This window comes from Astatotilapia calliptera, chromosome 4 (genome assembly GCF_900246225.1).
Source record: "Astatotilapia calliptera chromosome 4, fAstCal1.2, whole genome shotgun sequence".
NCBI classification, from domain to species: domain Eukaryota; kingdom Metazoa; phylum Chordata; class Actinopteri; order Cichliformes; family Cichlidae; genus Astatotilapia; species Astatotilapia calliptera.
Window position 1 is genome coordinate 15714711 of NC_039305.1, and position 27609 is coordinate 15742319.

Here is a 27609-nt window from a genome sequence, read left to right on the forward strand (position 1 = left end):
GATACATGGATGAATAACAAGGAAACAGCCCAGGAGTGCTAGAGAAAATGAGCAATGGGCCTCAGAAGGTGGGAGAAATGAGTAATGACTGTTAAAGTAGTTAAATCGAGATGAAGAGAAGCCAACAGAGAGTAACCGCATTAATAAAAAGTTGAACACCAGGCATTAAAGATGTGCTCTTTCTCTCTTGATTGCCTGGGATGTAACCGCTTTCACCAAACTGTACTGGGTTTATGTTTTCTTAAACCACTTTAATGGCGTTTGATGTTATTTAATGAAGAAAACACGGAAATTTTCGAGAGGAGGTGCTGATCACAGAGTATTGTCGCAGGAGTTAATCAAGCATTTGAGACAATGCAGTCATTAAAAACAAAGCTTTTGATTACAGTTTGTGAGAGAATATTAGCATGAGAGTGCTCCTAGTCTTCTAATCGGCTTTGCGAGGGAGCATTCATTAGCAGTTCTTTCAGTCTGGTGAAGCTGAAATGTGAGAACACCAGAGCCCAATTGGAGTATTATGTTTGCCCACTTAAAGAAGATGAAGAGCTGGAGATGAAGAGCTGGTTTGACAGGATGGGGAGTTTACAGTGTTTTTCTTGCAGCGGGCGGTGTGGCCGTGCTTGACCAAGGACAGATCGCATCATGGCCGGCGGAAAGGGGAGGCTGAGGTTCAACTGTTACAGCAGGGTCGCACGTGCGCCCCTGACAAGGATGCTGTACCCCGAGGGACCTTTGTTCCAACACCACCCTGAACCAGACAGCGTCACATGCAGTTTGAGGAATAAAAGAATATAAATACAGGCCATTTACCATAAAAGATGACCAATGAGGGATAATGTTATCACACCTGATGTGTAGATGCAAAAAACAAACAAAAAGTGCCTCACATGTTTTATACTACAAATAGATGAATGACTCAATATAGTCACTATTGTAAAATCAATACAGTGATCTTACAATACAAGAAATCTCTCTGTCTGTCTGTTCGTCCGTGAACTCCTCCCAAACCGTCAGGAGCTGAGCATCCAAATTTGGCAGGTACATCTCAGGCACCTGAAGGTTCTTATCTACATTGCGACACATCATGTTGCCTAGCAACGGCATAAAATGAGCTGCTTTTAGCATTTACGTACATATAACATCTTGCAAAAACATCGGATGATTTTTGTTTCATACAGTACCATCTAATTTATATCCACAAAAGCTGAATTATGCCTGCCATATTAGGATGTCACAACGTTGCCTGGCAACCACCGAGTAATAGGCCAAAATGACCTGGGTTTGGCCTTTATGCATCTATAATATCTTTATTTCAAGACAAAAAAATCTCATTTATATCCATAAAAGTTCAATTATATGTGTCCCTAGCAACTACCTAGCAACAAGCTAAAATGACCCATTTCCAGCAAACTAGCAACATCCACCACCTCTGTTTTTGATACTTTTCTCAATATGGTCAAGTTTATCAGCCAAAAGCATGCACAGGCACAAACTTGACAATTTTGTCACATTGGCATGTACTAGTACGATATTTTTGACATAATGTCTAAAAGTGAATGCAGTCTTTAAAGATTTTAAAACACATGAGAGAGGTTTTATTATCTTTTTATATCTGACAGCTTCATCATCACATCCAATAAATCTATCAAATCCTACATTAAATACATCCTAACAGCTACGCTACAGACAGGTAAATGTTGATCATTTAAACAACTCTGAGACAGAACCACATTGTATATACTAATTTACCTACATTAGGCCTACAGCATTTTTTCCTTATTGATGTTCGCTTTGGTTGTAAATGGAGTGAGAAACGATTGAATCAGGGTTAGATTTAATATTGCTTTTAATTTGTTCATTTTTTGTAGTTTTTCTGTGGGATTATATAACTAACAAAAATAGTGCGGTAAAGGTTATATCACCCATCGCTATTTCAGCAGATGTTTTGTGAACACATCATTATAGAAGGAAATGTTAATTTATGCTGGGCTAAGTTACTCATCATGTATTTTCATGCTTTACTCTTGTGGACTCTCTTCCTTACACTTTCTGTGGAGACTCTAAATATAGTGGATAAATCCTGTAATTAATTCCTACTTCAGTGTTTACACACAGAATCACACTGAGCTGTGACACGTCATAGAACTTACTACATATGCTATATATATTATTTGACTGGGAGTGCAGATAGATGCACTCAGGTGTATGCACAGAAAAACCTGGAGTCATGCAAAGCATTCACTTACATCTGTATCGGGACCCTTGTCGGCTCCGGGACACGAGAAGGTGACAAACTCATGGCACCGTTTGTGGACCACGAAACAGCAAACTGAGAGAAAAGAAGAAAGAGCAGAGAGTTTTACAGGAACAACTTATGGCACAATATTGTGAGCTGTTTTGTCTTACAAGTTTATGAAGGCCATTCAACCATAAAATCTGCTTCTTTAAAAAAAAACATTTGCATTCACAAAAAAGTACCGTCAATCCAAGTTTCAGACAAACAGTTACGAGATAGAAGGAGACACAAAGAGGAATGTACTTGTCCATTGTCACAAACAAATGCAAGCAGACAAACAGACTGAAATGCATGTGTACACCCACACTCACACCCACTCAAAAAATGTTTCTGCAGCTCTCGGCTCTTTACAAGCTGTTGGGGTTGATACCAATTGTATCATTGTCTCCCACTGAAATGGGATCCGCCTATACCAAAGTGTCACTCAGCGTGACACGGCTGACATGACATCTGACGCTGCTATCAAGTCAGCGATAGTGGCATTTACATTTGGACTCTGCCGCTGATCTGGAGGGGGGGGGGGGAGCAAAAATGTGGACATCTGTGACAGCTGGCGCGCGAGCTGACTCCCTCTCCGTCTCTCACTCTCTGTACCCAACAGTATTTTTCTCTTGCATTGTTTGAAATTCTTCATTCTTTCTTCTTTATCCATTCTCACACAATCTGTCTGCTTCGCTCATTGTCAAGCTGCCTGCTTGCTCATGTGCACTACTGCGCTCTCCCACTATCATATATGTGTGGTTTTGTCTGTAATTCTGCCAGCAAAGCCACACAGTTGCCAGACAATCTGACAAGCATTGGTTAAACAAGAGAAATTAGTTTGCTGCCGTCCAAGAAACAGCAGGGGTTTTGACTGAAAGGCAGTTGTATCATTCTGCTGGGCTAATTAGATACTTTTCAAATAGATAGTTAGATACTCATTTAGAGATCATTAGCATAACTGTGAGCGTCTTCAACATAACGCTTTAGCGTAGCCCTAATCCTAAACTAATAATCAACTGCGATTTCTTTTTGTGTTCTTGCCTGTGGTTAGTGCCGAGCTGGTGGCAATGTACAGTATGAATTCATCTCTTTGAGTAATAAACACAAAATGAAGCAGAGAGGGAGGGGATGGCACACAAAGCTCAGCAAAAATAGTAGCCCACAGTGATTTATCCCTGCTCTGAAGCTGTCATCTGTGCCATTTGTCATTTTCATAATGTACAGTACACAACAGCCAAACCAGGCACTCAGTACAGGTGTAAATGCAAACAGTGGGGATTTATGAAATCAGGTCCATCCATGCTTGCAATATTGCTATATGAATCTTTGGTCTGTCATCGCACACATAAAATGCTATGACTGAGATGGGATTCACTGATGTAGTTAACTGGGTTAAAAACTGTTGTGAAAAAGAATTTCCAAAACTATATTAAGGGTGCACTTGATTATCACACAATAAACACAAAGTCAGTTAAACTTCAGGGATATCATTATGTCCAGTTAGGAAGCAGAAACCTTTGTGAATCAGTTTCACCTTCTTTCGTATAAATTAAAAGTTACATTAGGCAGAGTGGAGAACCTCCAAAAAGTAAAGGTTTAATAGGTGGTTTTCACAGACCATTGCTCTCTTTCTGTTAGTCCTGACTGATTTTTCTATAGCTTTGCCTTTTGCTAGTAGCCTAGTCACTCCTGCTAGCATTAGACGCTACCATCAGCCCTTTTAGGTTGCAGAGGTAGTTCAGCTTCTTCAGGATACATGCTATCACCACGCTGTCATCTTATTACTATAATGTACTTGGAATTCTGTACACCACTAAATAAAAACATAATAATCACATAAGTATGATATGCTGCTAAATATGTCTATTAATGACAGTATCCAATGCTAGCATGCTAAATACATACTAAATCCTTAGAATTGCCAAAGAAACAACTTTAGGCCAATGGGGAGGCACCAAAAACTGCACTTCCTCAAATGTACACTCAAGACCGACTCCAAAAGCAACTCAATCCCCATAGACTCCTATACTGAAAAGCCAATTTTACAGCAAAAATGAATGCTTATGCAACATACTCATTTCAATAATTCTGAGAGGTAAAGCCATACATTTCAATGGGCATGACAGATGTTTGTGATTGGAGAATTTAGTCACTAGTGATTAGCTTGACATGACCTCACTAAGCCGATTCACTGAACTGGACTTTTAAACTTTATTCATCGTGTTAAGACCTAAGAATCGTAGGTGTTCTATTAAACATTCTAGAGGTCTACATGCAATAGTTTTTAGGAGTTACATTTTTACATTTTGTTTGTATGTTACAAGTACTTACAGTAGTAACAGGTATCTGTGTCTGTGTGATGAACCCATACAGTTTATCAGTGTCCCTCACTTGCCAAGTTACAGTGCTAGTCTTTAGCCATCCTGCATTTGTTTATATCATAAAAAAAACAAGTCAAGGTATGAACCAGTGTTAAGTCTACATACAGCAGATAACGTAGCAAAGAACCAGTTTTAAATTGATGCTTTAGTCAGTGTGTTATTAGCAGCCTGTTGGAAAGCCACATAATTTGTTTTTGGTGATTCCCAAAGAGCTATTAGTCAAAAATTTGGCATATCTCGGCAAGGTGTGCAGTGTGTCCTTAAAAGATTTGAGGTAACTGGATGACAAAAGAAGAGAAAAGAAGAAGGCTAAAAAAAACACTACAGATGAACGGTGTCTGAAATCATATTCTTAAGAAATAGGGAAAAGATGTATCTGGGCCTTCAGTTCAGGGCTCGCAAAATCGCTAGCCCGACGTCCCGGAGCTAGCGATATCTCCGGTCGGGCGACCAAAGCCGAGTTGATCCATCTACTGTTCACCAAAGACGTAGCTATTTTGATCGAGTCTTTAAGAATATGTAAAAATGAATTTGCTAGATCTGTATCAATGTGTCAGATATTATTTCACGTCTTATTCTGAATTTTAGATGACTGTTTAGCTGGAGGAGATTCATTTCCAAAAATGGCCTACATGTTTCCTTGATGTGGCAGGGCTCACACAACAGATAGCATGATCATTTAAATGCAAATTTGCCAACCCAACCACCTTAAATCTTTTTTACTTTTAACTTCTAAAAGGTGAGATCAAGGTCCCTTTTTTCTTCAAAGCAACTGAAAAACACCAGTGTTGAATTCACATTAGACTTCTTGAAAGAGCGTTTCAACATTTTATTATTTCATTTTTCTCCTATCGGTGCATACTGATTATATTAGTAATTGTTTTGGTGCTGACCTCAGGGCATTCATACCCACTTCATATCCACCTCCAACTTGCCCAAAAGTCAAACTTTCAGTCCTCCCATCCCACATCCTGCCCACTCAGCCGTCATTCAAATTAAGAAAACATTTGCTTAGATGCAAAGGAAAAGCACAAAGCACATAAAATCTGCTGCGTGTATTTTCATCTTCTCTAACACAGAGTTTTACTCAGCAGGATTAATTCTGAGTGCAATCATCAGGTTTTTCTTTTTCTCCCTGCAGCCTACTAACAATATGTGAATCACGCCTGTAATGACGTCTGTAGTTCTCTCTCTCTCTGCCCGTCCATCAGCACTCCTCACACCCTCGGCTACACACCCACATGCCCATTACTGCCTCTGTTTAGTGCTGATCCCTGACCGTTTGAATGTCTGCTGGTAAGCTGAGCTGACCGACTTGACACTGATCCCAGTTCAGAGGTGAAGGAGGGCACCTAAGCTGAATATAGTGGAAGGGATAAATCTAGCTTTGGACCTTGTGCGCCTGAGTCCAGGAGAGTGTGCACGTGTCAGGAAAGCTTAACCACACTTACACAAGTCAGAGACTGTGCTTCTCTGCAACTATAATCCTTGGCATTGACTTTCATGTGCATGCACACAGAATGATACACACATAAATCTAAAAGCCGTCTTACAAAAGTAGAAGCCAACACTGCATGCTGCCGCGGCTGAAACACTGAAGCTCTCTGGGAGCTTATGGGAAGTTACATGCACTCAGTAATTTCCATCTATACAGTGCTGTGCAAAAGTCTTGAGTCAACCCTTACTTCATTGAATTTTCTTCCAAGGAGCCAGGCTTTATTATAAATTTTAAGTGGTCCTGAGAAATTGTTCTCCAGCTTTTCAGAAGGTCCTTTAAAGCTTTTCTTTAGACATTAGCTGCTTTTTCCACCCATTTTGCTTCCAGTTCTTGTATCTGACCATTTTATAAAGAACTGTTTTGGTTTGGTTTTTTTGTCAAGCCACATAATACCCAACTAAAACAAGAACTCTAAAGCAAAAAGGAAAAACACCTAACTCAAGTAATAAACCACTATTGCATAAACTTAGCATATCTCATAAATTGTTTTAGTGGATGGTTAGCTGTCAAAAAGCCAGTGTTAAGGAAGGTAAACAGAGGGAAAAAGCTGAAGTGTGCCAAATTACACAAGAACTCAAAATCAGTGGCAACAGGTTTTCTGGAGTGATGAAATCCAGAGTGAAACAATGAGTTTACACCCACCTGTAAAACATGGTGAAGGTTCTGTCAAAACTGATGGAATTATTAAATATAAGCACATTCTGATCTACCATGTAATACTATCTGAAACGCTTCTGATTGGCTTTATTTCCCAGCAGGAAAATGATCCCGAACACCCTGCCAATGCAGTAAAAGCACACATGGCTAGAAAAAGCACATAATGGATCACTTTTAGTCATGGACAGGCCTCCCCAGAGCCCAGACGTTAACATTATTGAAGCTTTGTTAAAGAGATGACCAAATACTGACTTTCAAGCTCATTAGAATTGTTAAACTGTTTGTTTTGAATTTCTTTGCCTTATATTCTTCCATTTATGTTTATACATCACTGGACCCATTTCACATTTCCCTAAGAAAATATAAAGAAATGATGGGTAGCTCAAAACTTTTGCACAGTATCTTATGAACTGAAGTAACAGAAAATAATTTTCTCTATTTCTCCTGTGTTAAAGGAGTTTTGTTATAAAGTGCTGGAGGAGAACTAAAACGCACTAGAATTAATCTTTCTGGTGACTCAGAGGGATGTGACTGACGAACTCAGTAGTGAGAAGAGCAGTTGTCTCCAAATGGTTTCATTCTCGCGGGGAGAGCTATGTAAAGCAGCGGGAGCAGAGGTGACAGTAACATACTGTATCGTCAGGGATATTATGATTAATTACTATGGGCTTTGTTTTACCAGCCTAATTACATAAGCACAGAGATAAGGGGCTTTGGCATTATAAAGCAGCTTACACAACATAAAAGCGTTCTCGCAAGCGTGCGTGTGTGCAGAAGGTGGAAAGCACATGTTTATATGCATCATCCCAGTGCCTGTCTCTATAGGTGGCATGGTTTCACACATACCATTACATCCTTACCCCTTCTCCTCTGATCCTTTCAAGTGTGTATTTAGCTCTGGCTAATCTGGGAAAATTGATAATCTACCGAGCCACCGTTAATAGAATTATGATGTGCTCCTGCCCAGAAGAAAAGCTTGCAGTGGAGATATGGGAGAGAAAGCGCGCAGGACACGGGCAGCACAGAACCAACTCAATACCCTCCAGACACATTCAATCAATCCAGGTCCCCCAGAGTGCATCTGAACACAAAGAGAAAAGAAGCTTTGATCTGAGATCCGCAGGAGGAAAAGGAGGAAGTGTGTGACACGATGGATGAACAGGCAGAGAAGGTGGAAACAAATCCACAGGGGTTCCCGTGACTGTAGAGATGGATGCTTCCAGTTAGAAATGCTGCTCAAACAACAGCTCATCGTTTTCGCTATGAAATGTTATCGAGGTGATGCTGGGTGACAGCTTCTTCACCTAGCCCTGTCTGGGAATTGCTCGCAGCCTCTCATAATGCAGTATCTTTTAAATAAACACAAAGACAGGTTTCGTCCCAAGCAGGCACGTGACTGTGTAAAATGCTCCTTTTTGTCCCCTCCACCCTGATCTCGACTGTGCTCGTTCTGCAGCAGATCTTCTGTCATTTGATGCAAGACAAATGTCAGAGAAAAGGAGCGGAGAGGAAAAGAGAGGTTTCTTGTCCTCTCTTAGTTATTTTTAGGGTTGGTTCTGGCCAGGGCTGGAACAGCGTGTACTGAACTGTGACGTGGTGAAAATGTGAGGAAAGACATTTCCCCTGCACTTCTCTTTCACCTGCCTGGTGGACGCTGTAAGTGGCACGCGCTGATACAGACATCCAGCCGCATCAACGTATCTGAGGCCGGCATGTGTGTGAGAAACTGAGAATGATGAATGAAAAGCTATTGCTGCCACAAGCCTGCGCAAGTACTCAATGACAGATATGGAAAAAGCTGAAATATAACCATGTACAAACGAGCCAACACAATGCATCCGGCAGACAGACGAACTTCTAGCCTGTGTCAAGTTCTCGTCAAATTTTGATGCACTTCAAAGGTCAGGGAGAAACTATATCCATGAGTCACTTTACCATCCTGATTACTTGCACTAACCCTTGGCTTTTACACTTCAACATGCATGAGTTCATTTGGATTTAAAGAGGCTTGTTAGAGGTTGTGAGCAGTCTGGCTCTACCACTTGACTGAGCAACCTTTTGGAAAATATAGAAATCTCCAATATTCTGCTCAGCATCAGATCGTGCGAAAATATGACCAGATGAAATCACATTTCCGGACAGAATCCATAGATGCATAAACAAAGTTGGACATCTGTTCTAGAGGTTTTGACCGTTAAAGGGTCCCAATTTTTTGCTTGTTTGCAATTGCTTTAGTCTCTAGGAGATTTGCATGGTTTCTGCAAGACATGTTGACTAACCATCAAATTGTGAAACTTGGAAAAAGTGTTAAAGTTGTGCCTTATTACTACAACCAACACATTTTAAAAGATGGAACTTTTATACATTCTCAAATTTTCAAGTTTCACAACCACTCAATGGTTATTTTGAAGACCAGTTGGTACTCCGAGCCCAGCCGTAGCAGTCAGAGGTAGCCACAGAGTCGCAGACTGGTCTCTAGGACTATGTGACTGAGGCCTCATACTGTATACAGTTGGGGAAATAATTGATCTCCTGCTGAATTTGTAAGTAAGGAAAACATCACCTAGTACTTTGTGGAAGAAACCTTGATGGCAAGAACAGCGGGAAGATTTTTCTTGTAGTTGGTCACCAGGTTTGAACTCATCTCGTGAAGGATTTTGGTCCCCTACTCTTTCCAGAAACTTTCCAAATCCTTTCAGTTTCTTGATTGCTAAGTTTGCTCAACTCGAAGCTTGAGTGAGCAAACTTAGAAACTCGCCAGGGGATCAAATAGTTGTTTATATAATTATGAGGTGAGCTGATAAAAGTCATTTGAGATTTTAAAAACAGGAAAGTCATCAGTTGCCCATTTGGTAAAAATGTGCCCCAAGTAATAGACTTGATCAGAGTTATAACTGTGAGAACACTGTTGCCGACTAAATTGTGTCAGTATATACATCTCTGTTTTTGACACTGCCACTAAGAAATGAAGTACATGTGCAATATACCGGCAAGCAGCATCTACATGGAGAGGGGGGAAATGAACGGTGCTGAAGCTACAACAAAGGCCTGGAAATTTGATTTCCGGGCATACATTCAATTATGCATAGTATGGGCACATAAAAGGCAGAGATGCAACAATAAGGGCGCAAACAGAGAGTTTACATGAGCGTGTAACCTTGAAAGCAACAATAGAGCTATTCACAAAGACCACTGAAGGAAAAAGAAAACAGAAGATGAGAGCGGAATGGAGAAATAATAGAGCTGGAATTAGAAGATAGTGAAAGATAAGATTTGATGAGGACAGAAAACAGCATTATAATCTTTCTCCTGTCATAAATTTGCAAAAAACTTCCCCAGAAGTCTGTTTGTGCCTACCAATTATTACTGTCACCACAACATCCTGCTATTTGAATATGCATGCATGCAAATGCAATTGTTTATAAATGTGCACATAAGACATTTCTGCTTGTTAGTGGGAAGTTGCAGAAAACAGGAAAGAAAAACCTTAGCCGAGGTTCAGCACAGTAGTGGTGCGATAGTATAGATAGACACTGGATTGGTTGGAGAAATTCAGATGGAGTTCAAGGTGATGCTGGCCTTGTCAGATTGCATCTTAGTACTCGGTGGCCTCTCCTAGTTTCCATCCACACTGCACTGCAGGATGACAGTTGATGGCATTTATCATCTTGGCCCCCTGCCTTCTGGGATCTGTCTTTAGGTATGCATGTCTGGATGGGTAATAGAGTAGACACACAGAGCAGTGATGGTGTCCCCAGGTACGAGCTTCTTTTCATGTTTTGCATGTTGTGATTTGTGTTTCACACATTCCCCTCTTTTAAAATAAACCTACTAAACAGCCAGACCAGACGTGTCGAGGAAATTCCATCTGTTATAATACACTTCCGTGTGTTTCCCCATATATCTCCTTAGTGGTTCACGCCAGGAGCAATATTACAGCTTCTGGGATTGCAGTTGGTTCATTAGTGTACAGTGTAGACTGATCTCAATAAATCTGCACATGAATATGCAGAATCTATAGGCAAGCCATGAGACCTTTGGTACCAGAAGCTTCCTTGTTTGCATTCACAGCCAGCTTGTTATTTGATATGTATTGATTAATAACATTTGAATGAGCTTTAGCTGCATGCAGATAAACATAAAGCACAGGTGGAACTAGATTTGTTGAAATTCAAGCGTGAAACCATTGTTTATTGTCAGATGTTAATTTAGTTTTTCTAGTTTTAAGATTTTTTTTCTCTCATATTAGCATTCAGAAACTCTGACTAGGGTATGGAAGGGTTGTCACCAGAACCAACACCAATATATAAACAATAACCAACAATAGTCAAAATTTGAGACGATAACACAAGGCAAAAAATGGTTTTTAGTGGTGGAAACAAGCTTCCATTCTAATAGATACAGGATACAGGAATTCATTGCCAGAGTGTTTGCTGGCCTCACCAGAAGTTTACACAAGTAGTTTACACAAAGACTCTGTTTGGATCAGCTGGTTTGCTGTGTTTGTGGCATGCAGAGTGCCCTCTGGTGGACAAACTATGCCACTTCAACAAGATGTTTGAAGGGTGTTTCACCTGTTTCTTCTTTATCCATGTATTTTTTTCATTATAATTTATTTGCTGTTATAAATGCCACACATCGGCAAAAAAATCCTAGATTGTATGTCAGTATGCTAATATTGCCATTTAGTTGCTAGCATGGATGCAGACTTCTTATTTTCCAAAATTTTAGCTTTATTTACACCCTCATAATATATTTTGGTAGAATATTCTGCATTGTTAGACAATCACATAAGATTGTGCATTATTAGGAATGATAAATAGACCACACTCAGTCAAATATGCACTCTTTGCAGCAGTAGTAGTGTTTGTATAAAGGATGGCCACAGGGGGAAGGGATCAATTATTTTAAACTAAAGGTGGGAGTGTTTGGCTGCTAGACATCTCTGAGTCACTCAGGGGAAATGGTGATACTGCCTCATGAATTTAATATGACTCTGAAAACAAATGCACTCATGTGCACACATAGACTCACGAGTACACGGGTTAACGCACACATATAGGTACGCAGATGCATTTTTACATTCTTTCGGTTGTACACATTTTGAATGTGCACAGTAATGAAGCATATATCAGGGACGTCTTAACACACTCATCCTTAAACTCGCTTGATCTCAGTCACACAGGACACACACACAGCACGTACGCGCACATCGGGCACCACTTTGTCTCGTTCTCTTGTCTTCTCAATTACTCACAAAGACACACGCTTGGACATATATTTAAACCCAACCCCATTTCAGCGAGCGATGTACTGTCTGCAGGGGTCTGCCTTAGAGCACCCTCTGTCTGCATATGGATCAGATATCACAGCAATAGTAATGTCATGAGCTTGGTTAGCTGTTAGAACTCACAGTAGAATGACTGTTAATAAGAGGTGCGAGCGTCTACAGTTAAGAAAGAAAGAATCTTTCTTTCTGAATATTGCATTCATGCTATGACGCAGTCAGTTGCCAGAGGACTTCTGCGTGCTCAACCTACACACAGAAGACGCGACGAGGCAAAAGCTAAAGGTCATGGCAAAGTCCAAGCCTGGTGCCGGGGGAGACTCTGATACCAAACATCAACATGAGAACATCTTCTGCTCCTACGGCACTGCACGTCCTAGACTAATTTGTTGAAGACAAACGAATCCAAGGCTAAGGTTTTTGCTGAGAACAACCTGAACCACAAATAATGCACTTCTTTCCCCCTTCATTTCAGCTTCAGCTGCTTCTCCTCAGTTCTCACTCAATTTGTTGTTTTTTATCTCTAGTAGAAAAAAGTGAGAAGTGCCCAAATGAAACTTTCCATAGAAAACACCTCGATTAGCTCTGTGCTAGAAATAAACACCACTTAGGATGTAAACACATTTACTCACTGAATATGATTATATAACAGTTGCTACTACTGACCATAGGTTATCTGACGCTACAGGCAGGAAGGCTGCTGCAGGGCTGTAATGCCAGCTGTTACATCTGATAAAACGTGGCAGCTTAGCAGGTTGGTTCGCCTGCTGCACAGATGTGCCAGCACTGATTTCCGTTCATGACCTTCACCTGGCTCAGATTCTCGCATGCTTCACATAAATGTAGTGAGCAGGGTTGCTTTAAAATTTCTTGCACAAGACGAGTGAAATGCATTTATGATGATATTAAGTGTTCCTCAACAGCGCTGAAGTACCAGCATGTAATCTGGCCTTTCTTTGATAAATGTACCTGCTGGGACTGGTTTGAGCTGGGGGGAGGAAGACAGAACAAAAGGCATGTTGTGGGTGAGAGTCAGGTATAAATGTTTCTATCAGGGAATATTGAGAAGTTTAACTCCTTTAAATGTTTTATTTTGATAGGATAATAGACAGGAAAACAGGGAATGATATGTCCAGGGTAGACTCAAAGCCAGGCTCGTGCAACCCCCTGGCAAATGGGTCACCTGCTCTAAACTGAACTATAGCAGCCCCCTTGTAGTTTTATTCTTAACTTCAAAAATCATGATTCCTGGAGGAGCAAAATAGGAATTTATTTACACTCTGCTCTAAATACAGGCCCTGCTCTCCTCAAGATTTGCTCCAAGTAGCTGTTTTTAGAAAGCACATCAAAGATCTCCCCGCTGATCAGAAACCGCGGCATCAGATCAGTGACAACGATGACTGTGTTGCAGGTACAAACACGATGACTGACTTACAAAAAAATAAAAAACACCTTTTGCGGGTAGCGGATTGGAACGAGAAGTCAGCTTTAATAACAAGTATACCTGACGGTGCTTTGGTTAAGAAGTGTGAATCATAGCAAATATGCTGTACACATGAATCATGATTTCTCTGCTGGTGCTGGGAGACTGGAGTCAGGTGAAGAGATGCTGCCTAAATTAGGATCAATCATCCTGGCCTTTTGCAAATATGAAACACTGGGTATTTTTTGTGAATAACAAGTGTTTGTTTTTTTTACAGTAAATTAGTTTGTTTATTCTCACAGGTATACATATACACAACTATGAGTTTCAAGTTAATGTGTCACTTTTGACTCTTATGCAACACCAGGGTGATAAAAGGCATTAAGGTGTTAATACACATGATAAAAGCTTAATCAAATGCACTTAATTAAGCGTGGGTGTGTATAATAGTGTTGTGAGTCAGTAGTTAGACACCTCCTATCTGATCGGCTGATGAGCTGATTCTGGGTCAGCTCAGGTGAGTTTTCTCCACAGCAGGTGACAGGACAGGCTCTCGCTGTGAGGTCTGCCTTCTGCTACAACATATGCAAATGCGCATGCATTTATACATGCAGATATGCATGGAGGGGAATGCCAAAAATACCTTTTTTTCTTTTTTTTTGGGCCACTCCACCTCTCTGGGAACTCCGAGGCCCTCCCAAGGCCTATCTCCCCTCACCACACTCCCTGCCGGTAACTGATGCCCTCAGGGGTCGGTGCGTGGGTGGTTCTTGGTTGGTGGTTGGTGGGGCTTGGTGTCTGGGGCTGGGCGCTCAGGTATGTACCAGCTCACTCCCGGTGACTACTTGGCGGGGCCTAGTGCCTGTTGCTCGGTCAGGCCTCTTCCGGGGCAAAGGGGGCCCTCGGGCCTCCGGCCTCTGGGCCTGCGGCTCGGTTCACTCTGGCACAGCTGGCTGCCGGCAGAGCCGGCGGGCACGTCACTGCAGCCCCCTCTGGCTTCTGCTCCATGACTACTGGGTGACCCCTCATCTGGGGCTCTCCTCAGCCCTTCAAAGGAGGGTGGCACGGATGCCCCACCGGTGGTCCTCCTTGGGCTCTCGCACTCTGGGGCCTCTGGATGTCTGGAGCCTGGATCTCCTCCATGCCTGCTTCATGCCCTGGGGGACAGGGCTATGGCTCTCTACACCCTCTAGCAGACCATTACATGGGGAAACCTTTTGAATACAAGCGCGCTGATCCACACAGGTGTGCACACGGGTGTTCACTGTTCATAGACATAAACTACACCTTTATTGGCTGCTATTTCCAAGCACATTGTGCGCTGTCGGTCCTGCTTGCTACACAACAACATTCAATATTTAGTATTTACTGCTGTTTACACTTAGCTAGATTAACGTGATGCTGTTGTGTTTAGTATGTTGCTCTGTTTTTTTTGCTTGTTTTCTCTTCTTTTTCTCTCAACAGGTGATCCAGGAGTTTTTTTTCTCTACTTTCTCTTTTTAAGTGCCCTTTCTCACTGTCCCTCTCCCCTTCTGTTTTTCTTTTCCTTCATCTTTCTTTCTCCCTTTCCTCCCGTCTGTAACAACTGAAAATAAAATAAAAGAAATAATATCAACAAAGGTCGATCAAATGGACCAATACGGCAAGGCCGTGATGATCCATTTGGCAAAGTAAATCCATTGGGTATCTTTGTTGGTCTTCAGACAACAATTCTGACGGCTAAAGAACCAAATGGGACAGGCAAAAAAAAAGAAGAAGAAAAAAAAAAGACAGCCTCTTCAAAGATGCAGACCTAAACAGATTTTAGACAGACACACACACGCACACACTGACACAACCCGACACTCACACTCTGTCCCTCTCTTAAGCTCTTCTGGGTGTTTCTCTAGCACAAAAACTGCAGAGCCCCAGAGAAACACAGTCATGCCGTATTGAGGTCAAGAGGTTTGAGCCAGTAAAACCTGGCCGTTGTAAGAAGAGGAGAAGCAGTCAGTAAACTGTAGTGTTGCTTCAGCCCCTTTATTGCTGATTAATGGCACTCGGCTGAGAAAGGGAGCATGACTCTTCTCATCACTAGGCGTCTCTGCGCCTGGCTAATTGGCCTAGTTAATCCACACGCCCCGCATCCAAGGCTGTGCGGAGCGATTAGTCAGCCTGTCGAGTGCATGGCTCATACCATTTGGAACTGAATAAGGGAGAGAAAAAACGAAAGGCAGCAGCTGTGGCGAAATGGCATTCTGTGCTTTCTGCAAGATGGTTTCAATTAGCACCTGCTACCTCCCACGCCACCCCGTGCTTTCTTATTATTTTTTCTGTTATCTTTAATTTTTTCTCCCCATTCAGTTTCAACAATTACTTTTCCAGCACCGCCACTGTGAAAACAAACCTATATAATCTACTCAAAAAACTCATAGAACATCTTGTACTTCGTATATTTGTGTAGATTTCACCCCGTGTTTTTAATAACGGGTATCTACACTGAACAGCTATGATGATCTAAAACATATTAGGTAAAGTCTATGTAGCATTTCCTAATGACTGGTGAGCCCAGTTGTAAAATGTAAACAATATGCACTCTTGCAAGACATGTCCTTGAACTTTGTTGCAACAAACCTTTAACTTCCCCAGCACGAACACTCCAAAGCAAATGTTCAGGGAAGCTTAGCCCTACTTGAAAAATTATTGCCAGAATTGACAATATAGCGAGGTAACAAGTCTGTCTGTCCGTCTGTCCATCCAATTATCACTTATCCGAGTTGCAGCAGTCTAAGCAGACATGCCCAGACGTCTCTCTCCCCAGCTACCTCCTCCAGTTCACCTATGAGGAAACCAAGGCATTCTAGAGCCAGACGAGAGACCATAATCTATCCACCGTGTCACTGGTTCTGCCCTGAGATCTCCTCCTGCTATACATGCCTGAAGTGTCTCACCTAAGGTGCGTCAAGAGGAGGCACCCTAGTTGGATGCCCGATCAACCACAATTGCCTCCATTTGATTTAGAGGAGCAGCAGCTTTACTCTGAAAAGTATCAACAAAGAAGACAATGGCTCACACTCAGGGTTCAAAATCCAAGAACTTCCTGCTTTCCCCACACATTAACACTGCTAAAAGTTTCTAAATATCTCGAGCTTAAAAGGAAAGGGCTTTAACCAATGCAGTCCTCCATTGCAATTTTATGATTGCTAGATGAGCTTTTTGGTTGGCTCTATAAAAAAAATTAATCCACCCATCAGCATATACATGCAAAAGATTTTGCTTACATGATACACCTAATATAGCTCTCTCCTATATCTTATCTATTAAGATTAAGTAGCCAAACAAAAGTCACCACCTGGATTTAACTAAGCAAACGAGTGCCTCGGAGGATGAAGCGATACATTCATCATATCTAGTGTCTACTTTAAAAGCCAGTGGGGGCAGTGTTGTAATCAGGGGATACTTCAGTTGGTCAGGTGCATGTTCAGTAATGTTATGTGCCCAGGTAAAATTAGTCTGCAAACGACCAGAATATATTAAACGGCCAAGTTTTGCCATCAACATTTTCTATTTCCCTAGTGGCAAAGGCATATTCTGAGACGATCATGCCGGGATCCACTAGGCTCAAACTGTGGAAGAGCAGGTCAAGAAGCATTAGACATCATTTTCATGGATGAACAGACCAAAACATCCAGACTTAAACCCGTTTGAGAATCTTTGGGATGTGCTGGAATCCATCTTTGCCATTATCAACGCAAAAGAAAAAGAAAGAAAGAATGAATGAAACGCCAGATGGAAATGAAAAGTTGTGACACTGCATAGGCATATCAACATAATGCCATGGCCATCATCAAATCTAAGGGTGGGCAAAAAATATTACAGTGTGACTTTTTTCCTTTTGTTTATAATAAATAATGGGCAGGACTTCTTATATTATTCCTCGTATACACATAATTATACACGTTCTGTACTGCTCTACATTATGCAATATAATTTTGGAAGTTGTGCACTTATATTCTGAGATGTGAGTAGGTGTTTAGGTAAAAGCTTGTGAATAACATTGAAAGTATTTAGCACTAAAGTTGAGGATCTAAAGCTATTTTAAAGCCACCAGATTGTGCCAGAATGTGGTCCTAGCACAGAGACATGAGCGGTATGTTTTCATCTTTTCAGATCAAAGAAAACTAAAATATTTCTGGGCCAGAATGCAAATTCCAGGTCTAGTTGGAGCTGCGAAAAGTATGTTCTTATTTTTCAGCCTCTTTTGGGACAGGAAAGTTGGAAAAAGATATGCAGTGCACGGTTTGATAGACTCGAACCTGGGTCTCCGCATTAGACTTACACTGTATGGATTTTGGGGTTTTTATTTAATGGGACTAGAGCAGTCAGAACTGAACCTGTAGAAACAGAGTAGATTTTAGGATATATTTGCTCAATTATGGCCTTTCATACCTGTAAATAAAGAAGGTCCTGGTTTGGTACCTTTGCAAAAAAAAAGCACACCCATTCCATATTCTTATTTATTATTTTCAAAATTCAGCTATTTCAGAAGTGTAAATGGTTCATTGGGAACAAATCTTTTTGCTAAAACAAAGCATATATTGAAACCAAAAGTGTAACAATAAAATACTCTGAAGTGGTTTTGAGCCTTGCATCCTTCTCTTCATTTCAACTGCTCTCCACAGTTGGGTAATTCAGCCCATTGAATACGCGGGCCTGTATGTGGTTAACCTCACTTTCAGATACAATTACGCCCACCTCTCTCGCTCGCCTCTCTGTCACCGTGTTTCTTACTGGCCCTCTCTAGCTACAGGTGAAGAGCTGCTCTTACAGATCGAGGCCTAATTTTTCTCTCAACAGCTTCCATTGCCACATCGTTCCAGCGGGATCTGCTCTTTCCATCCAGCCGGCCAGAATCAAAGAGCTGTTGACACAGTCTGAACTGACTTGTCAAGGCCACCGTGTCTGCATGACATTCAGTTTGCATTACAGAGCCTGTGAGTGTGTCGCAGTGCTGATGCACTTTTGTGTTATCTGCTAGATGGAAAGAGACCGGGCATTAGGACACTGTAGCCCTTCAGTATACAGATGTGAGTGTATAGTATGGGAGTAAGTGTCAGTGGTCCTGACGTGTGTGTTTGCCACATGAGATGTGGTTGATATATAGCTTAGTATTACTTCTATGTAGACAGACACTTTGCTATTTTTTTTGTACCTGCAATAGCAACTGCAGAGTGTGAATACTTACACGAAATACATGTCTGCAACTGAGCAAGACCACATGTTCATTTCAGGCAGATATGCAGAAAAATCCACACAAGTACAAAACTCACATATGCATTTTCTGCTCTCGTGTGGTTTTGCTTAGTTGCAGACATATTTTTTGTTTGAATAGTCAAAGATTGCAGTTAGTAAGGTTAGTAGACAAAAGCTCTAACAATCATCATTTCTTCGTCTAGCGTTTCCTTAATCACAAGGGGCCACTAGAGCAATTGGAGTCCTGTTTCCTCTTAGTCTGTGTGTTAAGCAAATGTTTTAACCACTACACTAGAAAGTCACTACAACATAGACTTATTTTAAAATGAATTCATTACATTTAATCATTGTTTGTAGTTATAATCATTAGCTGATAGGTCTATTCAATAGCAGGCTGGTAGTCTAGTCAGTGGTGAGAACAATGAAATTATATCAAATTTACTTAAAGGCTGTTTAAATCTGACTGAGGAGGAAATTTCCTACATTTTCAATGTACACCTGATGCAAATTTATCTTGCAATTAATCATTTGTTTGCATTTTGTTTGTTTTGTTTATCATTATTACTGTTGCTACAATCATTGTTGCTGTTGTATTGCTATTATGGGTATCACTGTTGTTTTTACTGTTGCTGCTACTGCTGTTGTTACTGTCCAGTTAAATCTTATTTATATAGCAACAAATGACGGTGCCTCAGGACCCTACAATAATATAGAGAAGACAGAAAAAACCCAACTATCAGATGAGCTCCTATGAGCAAGCTCTTTGGTGACTGGAAAAGTTGTGTAACGCTGATTGCTTCTATCATGCAAGCCCATAGTCAGCATCATCTAAACTGAAGTTAATGTTCCCTTTCAGGCGGCATGACAATGACACATAAGCACTCTTTCTTCAGCATCAACATTTTCTCTCTGGCTTAAACACTGAACCAGAAGAGAGATTGATTGGTTGGTCTCTTAAACATTCTGCCAATTTAACATTTGTTATTAAACCCCTTTAATTAAAAATAAACATAATATTTGTGACCAGAAAAGGGGTGATACTTTAGGGAATGAGGACAGCTCGGGATCCATGGTGGTAGCAAACAGCAGGCTCAGCACTCTGGAGGCATTTCACCCTGGTGACACCAAATTTCTTTATAGTTTTATGATGCAGTTTAGTACAATATAGTATGATGACACAACAGGAAAAAAATATTATTAAGATTATTATCACCATTTGAGACCTCAACAAAATTCTGGATCGCTGCATGTCTAACAAATACTGAACCTATGTGTGGCTTTTTAAAAATCACCATTTTTTTTAATACAAAACACATAAAACAAGATTTATTGGTCATATTTCTGTTTTCATAAAGTCAATATTCCAACAATGGTGCCTTATAAATACAAGAACAGTTGGTAAGAATCAATGCAACCCCCTCAAACCCACACACATCCGTCTTACACTTTAGGGCAGCAAAAATAACACTTCATTGCTTTCATTTATTTAGTTAAGACTCTATGTCTTGCTGATCACTTCATGACTGCATCTCAGTCTAGTCAAATGCTATTCTGGCTTTCTTTCATTACCTTTTTTTATTCAAAGCTAAAAATATATAAAGCCTCTGGATACATAGGTTACTTTTACATATAAACAGAAAGGACTAAGTAACAGAATCCCTTGCAATTTTATCAACTCCAGAGTAGACCCCAAATCAAAGGATCAAAGGGGGAAAAAAAATCTTCCATTCGCCGACAGGAATGCCAGTAAAAACATGATTGCAAAGCACTCATTCTCCCCTGTGGTGCATGTTGCTATATTTGCCATGAGTGGACCAGAGAGGCTGGGAAAGACGAGGAGTCAACCTCAATTAGGAGTTGGAGTTGTTGGGATCTTTCTCCTGCCTTTGTCCTCCTCTCATCTCCCACAAGAGACTATGGGGTGAGAGTACTCAAGATGAACTATATCTATGTAAGATTAAATATTTGTGTGAGTGCATGTGTTATTTTTGTTTTTATGTCCAGAAGAGTTGTTTTTCCCAGTACTTCTTACTTTTAAGGTGAACAGTGTAAAAAGAGTCATTGTGGGGATATATCTGTGGTTGTGAAAAGAGTTCCGGTCCTATAGAAAAGTTTATGGGAAAACGCTCCTGGGACTTGGAACAAAACACCAAGTCGATTTTCTAATTTCTCAGGTATAGAAAGGAGAATGCTCTAGAGTTTGTTCAATTATTAATCACAAGTCAATACCCAATGAGCACGCAGTTTTCACAGTCAGATCCACTGCCTTAGTTCTTTTTCCTGGTTGTCAAAACACTAAGAAACCCTCAAATTCACTGCCTGTACTAAATGAAATTGCAAAAGCTATCATAACAAATTGGAAAATAATGCTCGGTGGAACATTTTGTGGTTACTGATTCAGCAGCAGTCAGTTCGATAAAGTATCTGAAATGCATAGCTTTCATGTACATCATGTATCATAGCAACCAAAGCATTTCAGCAGATAAAACACTAATAATTCAAGCACTCTTGCCTTGGAGTTTTCAGCCAGCCAAGAAAGCTTTGCTGTCCAGTTCAATTTATTAGGGATAACAAGTAACAAGTTTCCAAATTAATTCTATTGACACCTTAAATTAACTGAATTTTTGGTTTATGAAGGAAAAATAAACTCGACTCCTCAGATACACTGGTCTCTATTTACCTAACCAACCTTTACATAGTATTCACTAAAGTCTAAGGAGCTTGGAAAGAAAAGCGTCAGGACTTCTTTGAGTTGCTTGAAGACGTTTCACCTCTCACCCGAGAAGCTTCTTCAGTTCTAAGGTCAAATGGTGGAGAGTCCCAGATTTAAACCCAGTGGGAGTTTCCCCCCAAAGAGGGACAAAGGACCCCCTGATGATCCTCTACCTAATCACATGAGCCAAGGTCTGAAAGCGGGTGTGGGTCACAATCAGCCAGGGTTTCGGGTGAGCTCATTGTGAAACCTAACCACACCCTATCATGTGATTTCCTGAGGTCAGATGGCCCAGGGTGTGAGTGGGCGTTAAGGCGTCTGGGGAGGGAACTCAAAACTGGATTATAGATGGCAGACAGCTGGTGTCGTAAACCACCGCCTCTGTTCAAAGATGGTCGCTCACAGTGGACATAGATGGCTTCTTTCACTCCTCTTTCAAACCATCTGTCCTCTCTGTCCAAAATGTGAACGTTGGCATCCTCGAAAGAGTGACCTTTGTCCTTTAGATGCAGATGGACTGCTGAGTCTTGTCCCGTGGAGGTGGCTCTTCTATGTTGTTCCATGCGCTTGTGAAGTGGCTGTTTGGTCTCTCCGATGTAGAAGTCTGGGCATTCCTCGCTGCACTGTACAGCGTACACCACATTGTTAAGTTTGTGTTTAGGAGTTTTGTCTTTCAGGTGAACCAGTTTCTGTCTGAGTGTGTTACTGGGTCTGAAGTACACTGGGATGTCGTATTTGGAGAAAACTCTCCTGAGTTTTTCTGATACACCGGCTACATAGGGGATGACAATGTTGTTGTGTCTGTCTTTCTTATCCTCCCTCGCTAGTGTCTGATCTTCTTTTCTGTGCATCTTTGCTGACTTTATAAACGTATTCACTTAAGAATGCTTAAATGAGGCACAGCTCCACATGGCTTAACATTAGCATGGCTTGGCACATCGCTAGTTTTACAGTTATATATGTACATTACATAGTTTTTCAAATTATATTTTTCAACTATATTTTAAGCAACATAGGCATCTTAGATTAAAAAGTAGCAAAAGACAGCTGCTTGTTTAGGTCACTGAATAATAACAGTCAACCTATATGCTGTGAAGCTAATGCACAGGCCCGGGTTTGAATACGCCCAGAAGCCATTACGTTTCATCTTCTCCTGGTCTTTCTCCTAGTTTTCCTAGCTTTTCTCCATTGTTATATTGCAACAAAGACCGAAAAGCCTAAATAAAAGTGGCTAAAAAGATATCCAGCTCAACTCTGTATTTTAAAAATGTTACAAAATGCTAGAAGCTAACTAGCTTAGCCACAGGAAATAACAGATTCTTCTATTTGGCATAGGAGCAGCATGGAAGTAGTACACAAGCTGTTGACATTTACAGTTAGGTCCACAAATATTTGGACAATGGCACAATTTTTGTACATTCCCCTCTGTACAACACCACACTGTATTTTGAATAAGAGAATCAAGATGTGATTTAAGTGCAGGCTTTGAATATTAACTGAAGTGGTTTAAGAAAAGTACAGTTGTGGTCAAAAGTTTACATACACTTGTAAAGAATATAATATAATGGCTCTACCGAGTGTCCCGTTATTTCTAAAACTCTGATTTTTCTCTGATAGAGTGATTGGAACAGATACTTCTTTGTCACAAAAAACATTCATGAAGTTTGGTTCTTTAATGACTTTATTATGGGTTAACAGAAAAAAGTGATCACATTTACTGGGTCAAAAATATACATACAGCAACATGAATTAGCAATTTTGGTGACTTACAAAGTTGTCAGTGAACTGAGCTTCATAGCATGGCCTCTTAACTTGTGAGTGATTATGAGTGACTACAGCTGCTGACTTCTCTTAGGCCAGTTAAATAGGGCTCATTGGATACAAACGCCCACAAACGCTACAATGGGAAAGTCAAAGGAGCTTAGCATGGATCTGAAAAAGCGAATTATTAACTTGAACAAGTCAGGAAAGTCACTTGGGGCCATTTCAAAGCAGCTGCATGTCCCAAGAGCAACAGTGCAAACAATTGTTTGTAAGTATAAAGTGCATGGCACTGTTTTGTCACTGCCAAGATCAGGAAGAAAACGCAAGCTATCACCTGCTGCTGAGAGAAAATTGGTCAGGAGGATGAAGAGTCAACCAAGAATCACCAAAAAGCAGATCTGCCAAGAATTAGAAGCTGCTGGAACACAGGTGTTATTGTCCACAGTCATACGTGTTTTGCATCTCCATGGACTGAGAGGCTGCCGTGCAAGAAGGAAGCCCTAGCTCCAAAAGCAGCACCTTAAGGTTCGAATGAAGTTTGCTGCTGATCACATGGACAAAGATAAGACCTTCTGGTGGAAAGTTCTGTGGTCAGACAAAACAAAAATTGAGCTTTTTGGCCACAATGCCCAGCGATATGTTTGGAGGAGAAAAGGTGAGGCCTTTGACCCCAAGAACACCATGCCTACAGCCAAGCATGGTGGTGGGAGTATTATGCTGTGGGGCTGTTTTGCTGCCAATGGAACTGGTGATTTACAGAGAGTAAATGGGATAATGAAGAAGGAGGATTACCTTCACATTCTTCAACATAACCTAAAATCATCAGCACGAAGGTTGGGTCTTGGGCACAGTTGGGTGTTCCAACAGGACAATGATCCCAAACACACATCAAAAGTGGTAAAGGAATGGCTAAGTCAGGCTAGAATAAGGGTTTTAGAATGGCCTTCCCAAAGTCCTGACTTAAACCCCATTGAAAACATGTGGACAATGCTGAACAGCATTGTCCACATGTTTTCAAGTCCATGTCAGAAAGCTATCAAATTTAACTGAACTGCACCAATTCTGTGAAGAGGAGTGGTCAAAGATTCAACCAGAAGCTTGTGGATGGCTACCAAAAGCGCCTAATTGAAGTGAAAATGGCTAAGGGACATGTAACCAAATATTAGCACTGCTGTATGTATATTTTTGACCCAGCAGATGTGATCACTTTTTTCTGTTAACCCATAATAAAGTCATAAAAGAACCAAACTTCATGAATGTTTTTTGTGACAAAGAAGTATCTGTTCCAATCACTCTATCAGAGAAAAATCAGAGTTTTAGAAATAACGGGACACTCGGTAGAGCCATTATATTATATTCTTTACAAGTGTATGTAAACTTTTGACCACAACTGTATTTCAGGTTACATGTCATGCATTGTCCCCCGTTTTAAGAGACTCAAAATTAATTGGATGAACAAACATTTTTTTAAAATACAAGGATTATTTTTAATACTTGAATAAAAATTCTTTGCAGTCAATTACTCCCAGAAGTACAGAACTCATCAACATTACCAAATGCTGTGTTTCCACCCTTGAGATGCTCTCATCAAGAGTGAAAGTCTTGGGTTTCACTCAAGAGTTTCACAAGAGAGAATGCCAAGAGTCCCAAAAGTTATTATCCATATGGATGCAGTTTCGCAGTATTTGGCTGAATCTAATCAGAGAATATAGCCATGTACAGTTCAGAATTCATCTTGTTACTTCTATCAACAGTCGCATCAAACATAAACACTACTGGCAAGCCATACATAACATTGCCTCCACAATGTCTGGCAGATGCTTCAGATTCTCTCTACACACTTTTCTCTTCCCATCATTCTGGTACAGGCTAGTCTTGGTTTAAATCTTTCCAAATATTTATTTTTCAGAACTGTTCAGGCTCCAAAGTGTGCACCTTGCTGTTATTTGTCTTAACCATTGAAAGAATGAAATAAGCAGCTGGCCATGAAATTGCTTGTCCAATTAATTCTGTGAATGGGGCCTGTGTATCATATCTACTATCATATGTACAACATTTACTCATTTGTAATTATTAAACCCTTGCTCTTTCTCCCACAGTGTTTCTGTTCTGCTGGAGTTTTTCCTTTCCACGCCAACAGTAAATCTAACACTAAGGTTATGTGATTCTTGGAGATTCTTTCTAATGTTATAGGGTCTTTACCTTACCATATAAAAGGGCTGTCATCGTGAACTAGCCAAAATCCACCGTGCTGGTGTACAGATGGTTGATAGACATGAATGTACATTGCAAATGCTGATTTTCAAAAACATGAAAGTGGCGAATTTGCACAGTGGACTTGATTCATACTTTACATAGATACTACGCATTTTTATAACTATATTGTAGGAGAAGAAACAAAAACAAATTGGGCCAGATTTAAGAGTAGTCCGAGCTCTGAGACAGACTGATAATTTATGAATATGCTTACTGGTTCAAATGGACAACACAGCTGAACAGGAATCAACAACACATTTTGTTTGTGTGTGTTTGTTCAAACACAGTAGAGCCTCCGTACCATTTTCAGCCGTGCCTTCTGCCTTTTATAGGCAGGACTAAACTCGTTAATATTTCCATACACACACACTATCTGCTCACTGTTTACTGTAGCCTCATGTAAAGGTACAATTTGCTCACTTGAATTTGCTTCCAGCAGGAAATCTGTTTCTGGTGGTAAATATGTGGACAGATGGACAGTCAGGTAAAAAGGGGAGAGGTGTGAGGATGACTAAGATCGGCACTGCAGTCTCTTCCTGGGTGACCCTCAAACTGTGCAAACACGCAAACACATACACACCAACACACTCACGCACACACACATACATGCACACACAGCAGGCGCAGGAAGAAGGAACACACGCTTCAGAAAACTGGCACACAATCTCTAACCCTCTGCCTCTCTCTCCCTGCTGCCCTGTCTTCCTGCATCTTTGTCCTTGCACAGAAATAGCATAAATATTATTCTGAAGCTGGGAAAATCCCATGTGTCCATCTGACTGACTGACACACACACACACACACACACACACACACACACACACACACACACACACACACGTCTTTTAGGTCTATTTCATCAGCATCTTTCTCATCTCTCCTGCTTAGCTTTATGCACAGAAACTTTAAAAGGATCAGATACAGTAAATAACAATAAAAGACAGCTGGTAGAGCATTAATGTAAAAATATGCTGCTAATTTGACTTATCCGTCGATTAAAATGGGCCACACTATTGCACGCATCTCATCTGCATATTTTTTTCTTTAAATTGTGTTTTAATTTTTTCTGTTCTTGGCTGATAAAATTACATAAACATCTTACTCCAGACTGGTGGAAATGACTAAAACTTTCCCGCTGTTCCCAAAGGAAAAGATTCAGGAAAATAATGGGCTGATTAACCAGCACTATGATTAACTGACAGCTGTCACAATAAAAGTCAAATACATCAGTGTTACATCAGTTATGGAGAAAATACAGTAAAAAGAGTGTTTGTCTTCTCAGTATTGAAGAATAGCGGTGATGATGTTACATTCAAATCGTATCTTTTCTCGGTGCTCATACCTTCAGTGGCACACAAGCATGCAGGGTGTAAGACTCTGACCCACTGAGCTCCAAAACCTCCTGAGTGCAGTGCACATTGTACTCACCTTATGTGGGTCAAGACTGAAATCTCTGACTTAAAACCATTCCAGAAATAGCCGTGGGAGTAATCACCACAGAATTCATTAAGCACAGCTGGAGTGGTGAGACACGTAAAGATGAACGCTTCTGCTTTGAAATCCCCCGGGGAAAGTCTTTCTGTCCAGGACAGACTGCTGAGCGTTGCACAATCCACACAAATACACAGTGGCCTTATTGATCCATTAGACGGATTGTAACAAGTGACACTAAACATATAACACACTGTCATGGCAATTGATGGTTTAGGGAGATAAGCCCTATACACAGTAATAGGGTTAAATGTCTTCTGTTCTGCACTGATAGTGTCCTGTTATATAAATCGTTGCGGCAGCATCTATTATGAATGAAGGAAGGTTTAACGCGCTGCCATCTTCCACCTTATAAGAACACTGCTGAGATAAAAGAACAGACTTTTACCGATAGGCGCTCGCCCCGTGTCCATCTGTACATGGGTCAAACAACTAAAAATGAATGCAAAGACAGACTGAGCTGTTACACATGAGCATAACCCAGTCATTGAGGGGGGGGGGGGGGGGGGGGGAGTTACACACTGGCACAATACTGCGAAAGAAAAAGTCATTTTGTAACAGATGCTCAGCCAGTGTGGTAGAACGTTATCAGCATGTTTGTGGCAACACCGAGCCAGCCGTTTATTGGA

At 40.8% G+C, this 27609-nt stretch overlaps 1 protein-coding gene across 2 annotated transcripts in view; it reads right to left on the minus strand.

Annotated features, from left to right (window-relative positions):
• prkcab (protein kinase C, alpha, b) overlaps positions 1 to 27609 on the minus strand; it is a 117929-nt gene that overhangs the window by 77812 nt on the left and 12508 nt on the right. For both annotated transcript variants that reach the window (XM_026165054.1, XM_026165053.1), the window contains exon 3: positions 2247 to 2329. In XM_026165054.1, the coding sequence (XP_026020839.1) occupies positions 2247 to 2329 (83 nt within the window). The remainder of the gene's footprint in view (positions 1 to 2246; positions 2330 to 27609) is intronic.